The following is a 12,555-nucleotide window of genomic DNA, read 5'->3' on the forward strand; positions in this document are numbered from 1 at the left end:
ACAGTTTGTTGAGTTCCAGTCTCTTTAAAGAAGAAAGAAAAGTGATATTTCATTAGGTTTGATTTGCATAATTAGTAATGTTGAGCATCTTTTCATGTGCCTATTGGCTATCGGTACATCTTCCAAAGATATATTGGATACTTTTCAGATCTTCTGCCCATTTTTATTTTATTCACTTATTTATTTTTGGCTGCGTTGGGTCTTCGTTGCTGCACGTGGGGTTTCTCTAGTTGTGGCAAGTGGGGGCTACTCTTGGTTGCAGTGTGTGGGCTTATCATTGTGGTGGCTTCTCTTGCTGTGGAGCATGGACTCTAGGCACGTGAGCTTCAGTAGTTGTGGCACATGGGTTCCGTAGTTGTGGCTCACAGGCTCAGTAGTTGTGGCACACGGGCTTAGTTGCTCTGCAGCATGTGGCACCTTCCCGGACCACGGCTTGAACCCATGTCCCCTGCATTGGCAGGTGGATTCTTAACCACTGCGCCACCAGGGAAGCCCCCTCTGCCCATTTTTAAATTGGGTTGTTTGGTATTTGTTGTTGAGTTGTATGAGTTTTTTATATATTTTGGCTATTAACCCCTCATCAGATATATGATTTTAAAGTATCTTCCCATTCAGTAGGTAGTTTTTTTTTTTTAACCTGACAAAAACTTTTACACACACACACACACACACATATATATATGTATATTTCCAGATTCTTTTCCTTTATAGGTTATTACAAAATACTGATTATAGTTCCCTGTGCTATACAGTAGGTCCTTGTTGGTTGTCTGTTCGTTTTGTTGATAGTTTCTTTTGCTGTGCAGCTTTTTAGTTTTGCATTTGTTTCCCTTGCCTGCGGAGATATATGTGGAAAGATAATGCTAATACCTATGTCACGCCCAATAGCCTGTTAGAATGGCTATTATCAAAAAGGCAAGAAATAAGAAATGTTATAGAGAGGATGTCGAGAAAAGGGAACCCTCATGTGCTATTGGTAGGAATGTAAATTGGTCCAGTCACTAAGGAAAACACTATGGAGATTCTTCAAAAAATTAAGAATAGAACTACCATATGATCCAGCTATTCCTCTTCTGGGAATTTATCCAAAGAATATGAAAGCACAAATTCGTAAATATATACATACTCCTATGTTCACTACAGCATTACTTATATAGCCAAGATATGGAAAAAACCTAAATGTCCATCAACAAATGAATGGATAAAGATGTGGTGTGTATGTGTGCGTGTGTGTGTGTGTCTATACACACACACACGCACACACACACACACACACACACACACCACATATATAAAATGGAATACTACTCAGCCATAAAGTTAGAGGAAATCTTGCCATTTGTGACACCACTGATGGACCTTGAGGGTATCATGCTAAATGAGATAAGTCAGATAGAGAGAGACAAATACTATATGATTTCACTCTTATGTGGGGAAAAAAAAAGAAAAAGAACAAACTAAATGAAACAAACACACAGATAAAGAGAACAGAGTAGTTGTTACCAGAGGGGAACGAGGGATGGGGGGGAAAGCAAATCGGGTAAGGAGTCAACTGTATGGTGATGGATGGAAACTTTTGCTGGCAAGCTGTAATGTACACATGAGTTGAATTATAATGTATACACATAAAACAATGTTATAAACAATGTTACCTCAATTTAAAAAAAAAAGAAGAAAAAAGAGAACTTATAAAGACTCTGGTAAAGCAATCCAAGTGCAGAATTTCCACTGGATCTCCTCTAAATCTAGTTGTCTTGCTCACAACTATTTTGACAGTTCTTTTTAATGACTCATCTTTTCCAAACTTTTCAAAAGCATTAATTTTCCAGGGAATTCCTTTTTTTCCCCTCCTGGTTCATCAGTTTTTATAATTTTAAATTAACTTGGATTAATTTTACAATGCTAAATACAATGGCATAAACAGACTTGTGAATAAACACACACCTAACTTTTGGTGAATCCAAGTGGGGTGAAGGCAGAAGCAAGCTGGCACTCAAGGAAGTGGCAGACTCTGGGTGTGAGGGCTCAGCAGCAGTGGCCATGAGTTTTATGGAGGGAGTGTAGTAGGCTAATCCATCATATTGCTTAAGAAGAAGTAAAAAATGCTTTATTTTTAGAACCATGATGCTTAATATATATACAATATATAAAGAGAAATGAACATACACACATATGTGTGAAATATTCTTCTATTTGTATTTTGTCAAGGGTTTTTATTCTTGTTTATTTTTCAAAAATCAGGAGTGGACTTTAAATTTTATCAAATGTCTTACAGGCATCTATTAAGATGAGTCTGATTTTTCTCATTTGACCTAGTAATATGATAAAGTGTAGTACATTGAAAAGAACTGAAAAATCCTTACATTTCTAGAATAAATCTCACCTGGTTATGGTATACTCTGTTTTACCAATATCTTATTTAAGGATCTAAATTCATAAGTGAGTTTGGTGTACAGCTTTCTTTTTAAAATTATCTATTCTCTGACTCTCAGAACAGTGTTCATATCTTCATCTAAATGATTTTCTTAATATCAATATAGCATAAATGCAGATATTTACAAAAAAGGCTACTTCTACTTAATATAATGATCCTGCTATTAAAAAAATTATTTCCAAAGTTGATTGAGTCCAGTGCTTTGAGATTTTTACTATAGCAATTAGAAAAATCAATATTAGGTTTTCAGGGGCTTCCAACTCAAAGGAATCCTATTTCAAGGATATCACGGAGGTAAGAACCAGCAAACGAAGAGGCCAAGTGTGATTTTACGTGCACTTTTCCTTTCCTTCCGCAAATTTTACAGCAATTCCTTTTAGAAAGGACTTGGACTTGACGATTATAATGAAAGAGAGGCTTAAAGCAAGAGAAGATCAACTAAAAGCCAACCCCTTAACATAAGTTTTAAGAGTCCTCAAAATAACCACTTTTTGAGTAGTAAAATTTAAATAAGCCATGTATATCAAGTAAAGCTGAAAAGCATGAACTTTTAAATGAGCAAGAAACATTTTTAAAGAGTCTCTTGAATATTGAAACATCTTATTCAATTATACCTTCCATTTATCACTTAACGGAAAGGATAAATGAACTAGTCTTTGCTTTTCTCTTAAAATATCTAAATTCTTTACGGGGACAGCCTTTTTTTTTTTTTTTAAATGCTTTACTAGGTTTTGCTATTTTAATGGCTTAAATATAAGACTGCTTTTATAGACTACCGGTATCTAGCTCCAAGTGAAAATAGTGAGTCATACGGAGGTTCCGTTTCTGTTGCGGCTGATGGATTCTCAAAAGGCAGAAGGGAGTGTTGACAGAGACGGCGACTCATTTCAGCTCTCACACTTGGCTTTCTTGCAGGCTGGAAGAGAATCATCATCTACTTCTGATGTCCGAGGTTTCTTCACCGTGGAAATAATTCCAAAAGCAGTTTTTCTAGTTTCTATAAGACAAACAGGGAAACCAAAGTGCCTAAAGTTAAGCCATGATTTCAAAAGAGGTGGTTTTAACAAGCATCCCCATGTTACTGTGACTTACAGCATGAGTAAATGATGAAACCATAATAAACTGCTATGAGTGTTGATGCCATTTACAGTTCTCACCTTGCCCCACCACCAGCTTCTACAAATATCTGTATATTTTTAACATCTAGTTCATTCCAAAGGGACTACCCCAAGGGTAAAACTATATAGGGCAGGTTATCTCTAATGGTCTGTCCGAGGCATCTTAGGTAGCCAGAACCCAAGTTTCAGAGCTTGGTGCAGCACATGCTTAAAGTGTGGTAGAAACACAAATGAATCAAGACAGCAACTACAACAGTCTGCTTCCCTGGTTGTGTGTGTGCTCACTTCATTTTATAGCACAGACCATTCATTATCTGTGTTCCCCACTAGATCATGATTATACCTCTGAAGAATCAATTGTATGGCGAACATCCAACAATGCCTGGTTATTTAACAGGTGTTTAAGAAATACTTGTTGAGTGAACGAGGAATAACGCACATGGTTATTGATCTCTTATATATTGGTGACAATGAACAAAGAAGAATGGGAATTATTAAAAGTTTAGGTCAGATTGCTAGTAGAGTTCAACTTAAATGTAGCTAACTTCTGCTAAAAATGTACTAAGGGGCCAGGCTCTGTGTCATCTACAGAGGATCTTAGGATGCCTAACACAGTACTTCTTCCTACCACACACTGAGATAGCACATCAGGGGCAAATATAATAGGAATGGAGGCACCACAAGAAGTAACTCTGCCTGGATGAATCAGGAAGGTATCATGAAAGAAGTGATGCTAAGAATAGGGAAGAAGGAAAAGGAAAGGAGAGGAAAGTGTTCCTTTGCAAAGGCATAGGGAGAGAGGTAAGAAGAATCTAATATGCTTAGGGGACAATATGGCCGGTGTAAAGGAGGAACATGAAAAAATTAGGGGGAAACGAGGCTGGTACTTGTGAAGGGCCACAATGCCGTGAAAAGAGATTTAAACTGAGTCCTTAGGAAACAGGGAAGGACTGGGGAGGAGAGAAAGAGAGACCCCTTGGATACAAAGGAGATAAAAATCAAAAGGATTTGATAAACGTAAATTTAGTTAAGAATTATTTCTTATTTCATGTACAAAAGTCAATTCTAAAAGTTAAATATTACCTTCTCATTTATCAGGATTAATTTACCAAGTCTACTAAATCTTTGCCAGTTATTTAAAAGCATTTTAATTTATAAAAGGGACAAAACTGCTCTCAAGGTCATTAAAATACCAACATAATCAGAGAACCTCAAAATAAACAGCAATTGCCCGTGATTTCCAAAAAATGTTACATTTAGAGATGTTTATCACTATGATTATGAGTAAACGTCTAAAAATCAGTAGAATGAATAAAAAATATAAAAATTAAATTGTGAAAATCAACACTTTGTAACAAAACTAAATGCATTAGTTTCAAAATTATATTAGTTCCATCTCAGAAATATTTTTTTTTACATCACATGAACATTTACTTCTTAATCTAAGACAACGGATTATAAACCGTTGAAAAACAAGACTTTTATAATTATCAGATAAAGTAACTCTTTTAGATCTTGAACCTCTTTCCTCTGTCCCCTCCCCACAACCTCCTTAGAATTGCTATTCATTGGTTTCTAGAATCCCACAGGACCCATCTAACTCTGATGCCCTGTAGCAAGCCTTCCCATGTAGAAGCCCAGCTACTGCATGTCCCAAGTCTTCTGTTTTCCAGGTATCCATTCCTGCACTGCCTTCAACAATTGCTCTCATGATAAGGTTTTCACACCCTCCAAGAATTAACCATCTTCTGGTAGTGCTTCAGTGCAGTGCTGTCCTTCTTAAATGTGGCACTCAGGGTGATAGAGATGCCAGTCAGGACTTATCAGTGCAGAGGATAATGATGACACTTTGAATCTTCCTGCCTCAGAATCTTGTATTTCTTCTAATGTAACCTTAGGCTGAATTTGCAATCCTAGTAGACTGAATTTTGAAACTGCTGTCTCAAATTGATCCCAATGTCAACTAAAGTCAGGGTAATTATAACATCCTGTAGATGGGTTGTTAATTCTTCAGGGACAGCAGGCATACACTAGGACTGTCCTGGGCACAACTAGAATGAATGGGAATGCTAAAGTCCACAAGGCTTCTTTTAGTTTAGCTTCTGTAAAAGCCTAGCTTTATATATAACTTATTTTGAATAGCTGAGTTTTTTGAAGCACAGATCTTCATATTTTTCCCTACTAAATTTTAAAAATTAACTTCCCTTCCTTGTCTCAGTCTGTTTTAAACCACTAATTGTTATCCAAAATCTTGACGATTCCTTATGTTCATTTAAAATAGACAAAAATAATGGCAGAACTACCAGTGTGAACCAACTGTTCCCTAATTTCAAGAAAATCCTGATAAAGTTTTAATTAATCTGGTCATTCCCAGAGCTTATGTGATGGGTCTAGGCTATGTAATACAACAATCTCAAACTAAAAATGTTGAAAACAAAAGCAAAATCATCTAATTCATGGTAATACAGTAACCAGTTCTACGAAGTGGAAATCAGATCACTAAGATCCAGACGTAATACACAAGCTCTCAATAACCTAACTATTCATATGCTAAATCACCCAGTTTATATGTAGCAACCAATTCTGAAGTTTAACATTCATCTGGGTGATATCAAGTCAATTGCTTCCTGACCACTACCACCAGTGCTAAAAATTACAAAGAGAATGAAGATAAAACAGCAGATGAAAAGTGTAAACTTTTTTCTTTTAAAAAGCCTCATTTTTACTCTCCAAAGTCCTAGCATATCAAACACTTCTAGTTCAATTTTTATCATCTGATGAGTAAGAAATTCAGTGCCTTCAAGTAGTGAAATTAAGGTGAGGAGGAAGACATATATAAATGAAATGTGAGTAACGAATGTGTAGTCTGTGCATAACTGAACAGGTAAACCGCACATGAGACAATAATCGCAAGTAATAAATGTGAGAAGCTATGATTTGAGTTTGTTAGCGGGATTTTTAAAAACGTATTTGGTGCTTCTGTGTTCCTCATAACTGGCTTAACATATATTTTTCACCGTTCAGTTCTCTAAAACAGTGATTTTCAGCAGGGAAAGCATGTCCCTATGGAGGAAAAAGGGAGATGAGACGCCTATCAAAATGCAGGCGGGGACACACGTGCAGAACTGGAAAGAACGCATTCAATACTCATTTCTGGAAGGCAAACTATATTCATTCCACAAACTACTGAAAATAAAGCCTGAAGTAAAGGGCGAGAAAGCACTGATGGGTATGGCTAAACAGGTTCAGAAAAGATGATCCTAATGGAACTCTGAGGGGCAGGATAATGAAAGTAGATATGGCTCAACTGTTTCACAGAAATGACTGGCTCTTAACATGACCACCCGGTGTTTTTCTTGGAAGGACTTGCTCACCTCCGTGCAGAAGCACCGCTCGGCAGTTGGTGGACACTGCGGCCTTGGCGTCACTTTCCGACAGCCCAAACAGCAACCCTCTGGGGGGTCGTTAAAGATTTCAACCCAGCGTCAGCTGAGGACAGGAGACTAACAGAAACATAACTGACAATGCCAGTTCACCAGAGAGAGGCACTGAGAGAGACACTTTAATTCTACAGTTCTTACTCCAAATGGAACAGGCATTTGAGAAAAGACTCATTTAACTCTAAGCTTTTATAGAGTCCTTCGTTCCCCCTTTTTCTATTTCACCCTTAATCCAGAAAACAAAAGGATGAAGTTTTCACAACCTGATGTAATTTGGTTTTGAAGCTATTAATTGATAAATTTATAGTAAAAGGTTAAAAAATCTTGTTAAAGTATAACATACCAAATTCCAAATTTCCTAAAAGAAAATTTCAATGACTTCTTACTCAGAAAAGGATACAAGTTTGCCACATCGTATGGGCCTCTTATTTCTAAAGGCTAAAATAAAATGAACACAAAATAGATATGAAAGAAGTTATTCGTAACATTTCAGTGACTTCATCTGCAGTAAATAGGATGCTTAAGTATCTAAAAACAAGGAAGTCAACTGCATAAATTTAAGTCCTTATAATTTTGACGGGTTACTTACATTTTTGAAAATATAAAAGATCCCTGAAAAGCATTTTGCAACAATTTAAAGGAAAAACTATTTATATAAACAAACTTTGAAGCCCCAAAGGAATGGAGATAAATTTTACTCTTCAGCAATTACAATGAGCAAATGCAATTAAAAACGAAAACATGCAATAAACCTTTATTACATGACTAATTTAACTTGAAAAGGGAAAAAAAAAAGGACTTAATGCCAGACTTACCCTTTCAGCAGCACTAGATATAATTACATTCTACGAAATAGAAAGTAATCAATATTAATCTCAGATAAATGTCAAAAAATTGAAGTCTTATAATACAAATAACCAGTAATCAAGTTTTAACATAAATACCAACTTCTAAAGTTAAGGTAAATAAAGTGAAAGGATGAAAGACCTCATGTCAAACTAAAGGCAGCCTAAAATAAGAAACAGAACAAGAAGCCTTCCCAACAGTTCTTAGAAAAGATGCATTAGTTTAAAAAACTAGTTGAAAAGGTCATATAACCTTAATTCAACTCAATGATGACAACTGTATCTAGATGATTCTTTCACAGTAGGTAAACGGCCAATTCTTTACTGAAAGATAAAGACTTTCAATATAACTTTCCCCCCTGGTATTATTCTTCCTTAGGATATTTTTCTTTCTCTTAAAACTTGCAAAGCTCATTGAAATGGGAGAATTTGTTGCTGTGCATTGAGACCTTTCTGCTTTAAGGATATGGGGTCAGCTTGATAACCCCAGTATATGAATAATAATAAACTGCTAGGTTTGAAAAATATCCTAAAATTATGGAACCATACCTTTCCTTTGCAGACCTGCATCAAATTGAGGGCGTTGGAAATTGTGTACCTTCTCATTGTGGAGTCTTTGATAGCGGGGCTATAAACAAGTTCAAAGCCCACACCTCGGTCAATTGCCTTCACAGGAAATGAAGAAAATAAACTGTTAAAGCTAAACACACACTGTCTTACTTTATTTTCACTGAACTTCCCCCTCATCTCACACCCCTCCCCCGCACTGCCCACCTCCTGCATGTCCAGGTACAGCCTTGAATAAAGGCGGATTTGTGCCCGAATGGCACCATCTACAGGAGAAGAAAACAGATCTGTGGCTCTGTCTCAACAGAGTTTATCTTAGCTGTGGGGAAGCTGACTTTATATAAACAGGAATCATCAAGAAGCTGAGGAGAGCAACGTCCCAGTGGGGTGGCAGAAGGGCTACTACTCCATGAATTATCAAAAGGAAACCGGAGATGTGTTCCTTACACGCAGGATAAACTGTTTGCAAACATAGTAAACCAAGTAATTTGACCCAAGAATGAAGAGACAAAGAAATGAGCTGAAAAACGTCCAAAGAACAGGAGTGGAACGCCTCTCGGGTAAGTCATTTATTATGCATATGTTGAAGGAAGAAACTAACGGGCCACAGTTGAGTGCCATGTGCTAGGCACTGTGCTAAGAGTCTTATGTATTTATTTAACCCCTACAATACCTTTAGAAGGCACTGTGGCAGAGACAGCTAACTGCCCCGCTATCTCTTCTCTTCTCCCCTTTTTCTTTACTAACAGAGCCCCTGATCTTAAACGGGGCTCATGGATGCCTGGCAAAGAAGATGAAAGCAACCTGGGCCCTTGACAATTCTGCCAAGCTTACCATACTAGCTTGGCGTTTTACATGAGAAAAAGAAACTTCTTTCTTATTTGAGATGTTCTTAATAGGCAGGCATCCACAGGTAAGAAAACAGCCTGGAAGAAGTGGCAATGGGATCTACTACACTATGCAGCTTCCCTGATGAGTGATTCAAATCTTCATCCATTCACAACACATAGGTTTTTAAGCCAGCTGTGCGTGGGAATGGTTCCTCTCGCAACCATGGAACATGGTTCCTCTCTTGTAAGAGCTTCCAGTTTAGTGCAGGAGACCATCAAATAATTACACAAAAATCCAAAACTTCCACTGTGCTAAGTGCCATCAAGAAGTCTGGGAGCGGGTGAGGAAGGACTTAATTAACTAGCAGAGAGGAGCCTCTGCAGAGGGAGTGGGCAGTATGTGAAGAAGCTCTAGGGTTGGAGGAAGCATGTAGCATGTAGAGAAGGTCAAAGGCTGGAGAGGAGAGAATGAGGAGAGCCCTGTGGTGGGAGTGGGGGCTGAAGAGGATGGGAACTGCCAAACGGAGACAGACTTAATCTTAACAGCCACACGAAGCATCTAAGGATTTTAGCATGGAGGGGATAATCAGAGTCAGGACGGCAAAGTCGCTTGGTTTCAGTGGTCTTTCAAAGGAGCAAAGGAGGAAAAGCAGGCAAAGACCAGGCAGTATGGTCCAAGTCTCTACCTGGCAAACGATTTTCTATTTATTACCCAGAGAATGAGTTGGGACTGGTCCAGCTGTGACTGCTGGAGGTCTACTCCTGCATGTTACAAGGACTGGAAAAACCTGTCTTCTTCAGATCTGGCAGTCCACCTTATTTAATTCACATGTACTGGCAGATTCCTTCCACTTGCCCTTCCTGAACAAAGACTTCTTTTCTTCTGCCCCACCCCCCAATCTTCCCTTTCCTTAACTTTTCTGCCTGCCTTGAGGTGCCCAGAATTTATTTTAGATTACCCTATATATATGATATTAGTTTAATTAGCATTTACATGCTATTTTCCACACTGCAACCTCCCCCTCTCCCCTTTTCAGACAACTTTTTCCTGCCTCCAATTCTTTGGCTTGTGTTAATTATATCTGGGAATGATGTCTGTTATGATACTCTTTGTGCCATAAATATATATCTCATTCTCCCTGCCTAACTTGTACACTTGAGAGCTGGTATCATGATACTTCTTTGTAACACAGAACTGTCTTTTATACAAAAAGCATTTAATATATTCATATTCTGAGTGAATAAATAGTAGCTTATGGAAAAGAGGTCATGTGATAATGCTGTTCACTATGGATTAGCCATCACAAAAGAAACCAGGGTTAACTTGGCAAACTGAAATTCACAGATAAACCAAAACATGTCCTTTAACCGTAGTCTCAACTATCCCCCTGGCTATTTCTCTTACCAAAACTACTAATTAGCCAAAGAGGCTTACTTACAGGTATTTCTTTTCCTCATCCCTCTAGTTGCTGAACTAAAACACAAGTCGGTAGGATGGAGAAGAGGGGACATAAAAGACGTGGATGACACACAGAACTAGGTGACCAGGCCCCAAAGAATTCTGGAAAATTTGCTGCCCCCCCTCCTTGGGGACCAGATCAAAATACAAACTCCTTTTTTGGGGGTTGGAGAGGGTTAGATGGACATAATTATCCACTTAATTTTTTTTTAAGAAAAAAGTTCTGATTCTGATCTTAGTACATTAATCAAATTCACTTTCAAGCTGAAAACTCTCAGAGAAACTGAAGATAATGTGCTACTGAAGGCTGTGAACATTTCTTTCATAACACCTTATTTAAAATTTTTAGATAGATGAAATACAGACTCATTACCTGAGCTCCTGCTTCTAAGCCCATTTTAATGTAAATTGCCTTAAGCTCATCACCTGATTGTTCCTAACAGCCTTTTCATAAAGAATGCCAGTGCCTGCCTGATTGGCTTTTGTTTGCATCTCTGACCAAAGGTTCTGGAGTATGTAGATGATTTCTTTACTAATGAGAAATAACAGTCATAACGATGCTACAAACCAAGAACAGGTGTGTGATATTTGAAAAGAGATGGTGGTGGTAAAATTCCAAGAACTAAGCAAAGCTTAAGAGAAAGAAGAGAGAAAGGAAATAGGGGGTTGATTACTGGGACAATACACAGATTCCCTGTTAATTTCATAAAAATTAGTTCTTTATTGAATTCGAAAGGATGATACTGTTGGTGTCATTCCTGGTTTCATTCTTTGAGATAGGTAACTTGTTCATATGATTCACAAATCAAGTAACATAAGAAAGCAAAAAAGCCTTCACTGTATCTCTGCTCCCACTTGCCCCACCCACACCTCCCATAATCACTTTCACTAACTTCTTGTGTCTTTTTCTAGCGTTTCTTCAGATACAAGCAAATATGAATATATATTATTATTTTTCCTCTCTCTTACCCCAAAGGTAGCCTACTACATTCTGGTTCTGACTTGAAGGGTTTTCCACGTCAGCTCCTAACTTCAGCATTGCTTTACAGCTGCAGAGTACTCCACTGCAGAGGTATGGCATTTACCCAAGCCTCTACTGATAGATTCTGGGTCGTTCCAGTCAATTTATAGCATAAACACTAATTTTTTTGTGTTTTGGGGGATTGCTGGATATTATGGGTTCAATTGTTTCCCCCCATAAAAGGTTATGTTGGGGTCCTAATCCTCCGTACCTTAGGATGTAACATTAATTGGCAATAGTGTCATTGTAGATGTAATTAGTTAAGATGAGGCCACACTGGGATAGGGCGGACCCCTAATCCAGTAGGACTGGTGTACTTATAAGATGATGGCCATGTGAAGACAGACAGGGAGAAAGAACATGTTGTAAAGACAGAGGTAGAGATTGGAGTTATGCAGTTGCAAGCCAAGGACCAGCAAAGATTGCCAGCAAACCATCAAAAGCTAGGAAGAGACAAAGAAGGACTCCCCTAAGGTTTCAGAGGGACCATAACCCCAATAATGTCCTGATTTCAGACTCCCAGTCTCCAGAACAGTGAGCCAATACACTTCTGTTAGTTTAAGCCACCCCATTTGTGGTACTTTGTTATGGTAGCCCCAGGAAACTAATACACTAGGTCAGAGGGTAAAGCATTTATAATTTTGATAGTTGTTGCCAAATTACCCACTGCCCCATAAGGACTGTTCCAATTACACTGCTACCGTCAAAGTATGAGAATGTCTGCTTTCCCACAGCCTCACAAAAGTGTATCATCAAACTTCTGGGTTTGTGCCAATCAGATAGGTGATTTTAACGTGAATTTCTCTTAGCATGATGAATTTAAGCATCTTTTCATTTGTTA

General features: G+C 37.9%; 1 protein-coding gene across 2 annotated transcripts in view; it reads right to left on the reverse strand.

The window, feature by feature from the left end:
- Positions 1-12,555, reverse strand: part of RPP30 (ribonuclease P/MRP subunit p30) — a 31,098-nt gene continuing 18,543 nt past the window's right edge. Inside the window, exons 7-12 of one of the 2 annotated variants that reach the window (XR_009559319.1) lie at positions 8,387-8,503; positions 7,808-7,837; positions 7,393-7,430; positions 6,927-7,006; positions 3,211-3,431; positions 1-22 (exon numbers count right to left, since the gene is read on the reverse strand). Coding sequence is in view for 1 of the 2 variants with exons in the window: in XM_030865064.2 (XP_030720924.1) it covers positions 3,322-3,431; positions 6,927-7,006; positions 7,393-7,430; positions 7,808-7,837; positions 8,387-8,503 (375 nt within the window). In the remaining variant the exon portion in view is untranslated. Of the gene's footprint in view, positions 23-683; positions 3,432-6,926; positions 7,007-7,392; positions 7,431-7,807; positions 7,838-8,386; positions 8,504-12,555 lie in introns of those variants that run through there. The other variant, XM_030865064.2, reaches the window with a different exon arrangement.

The sequence above is a fragment of the Globicephala melas genome, chromosome 16, assembly GCF_963455315.2.
Source record: "Globicephala melas chromosome 16, mGloMel1.2, whole genome shotgun sequence".
Lineage (NCBI taxonomy): Eukaryota > Metazoa > Chordata > Mammalia > Artiodactyla > Delphinidae > Globicephala > Globicephala melas.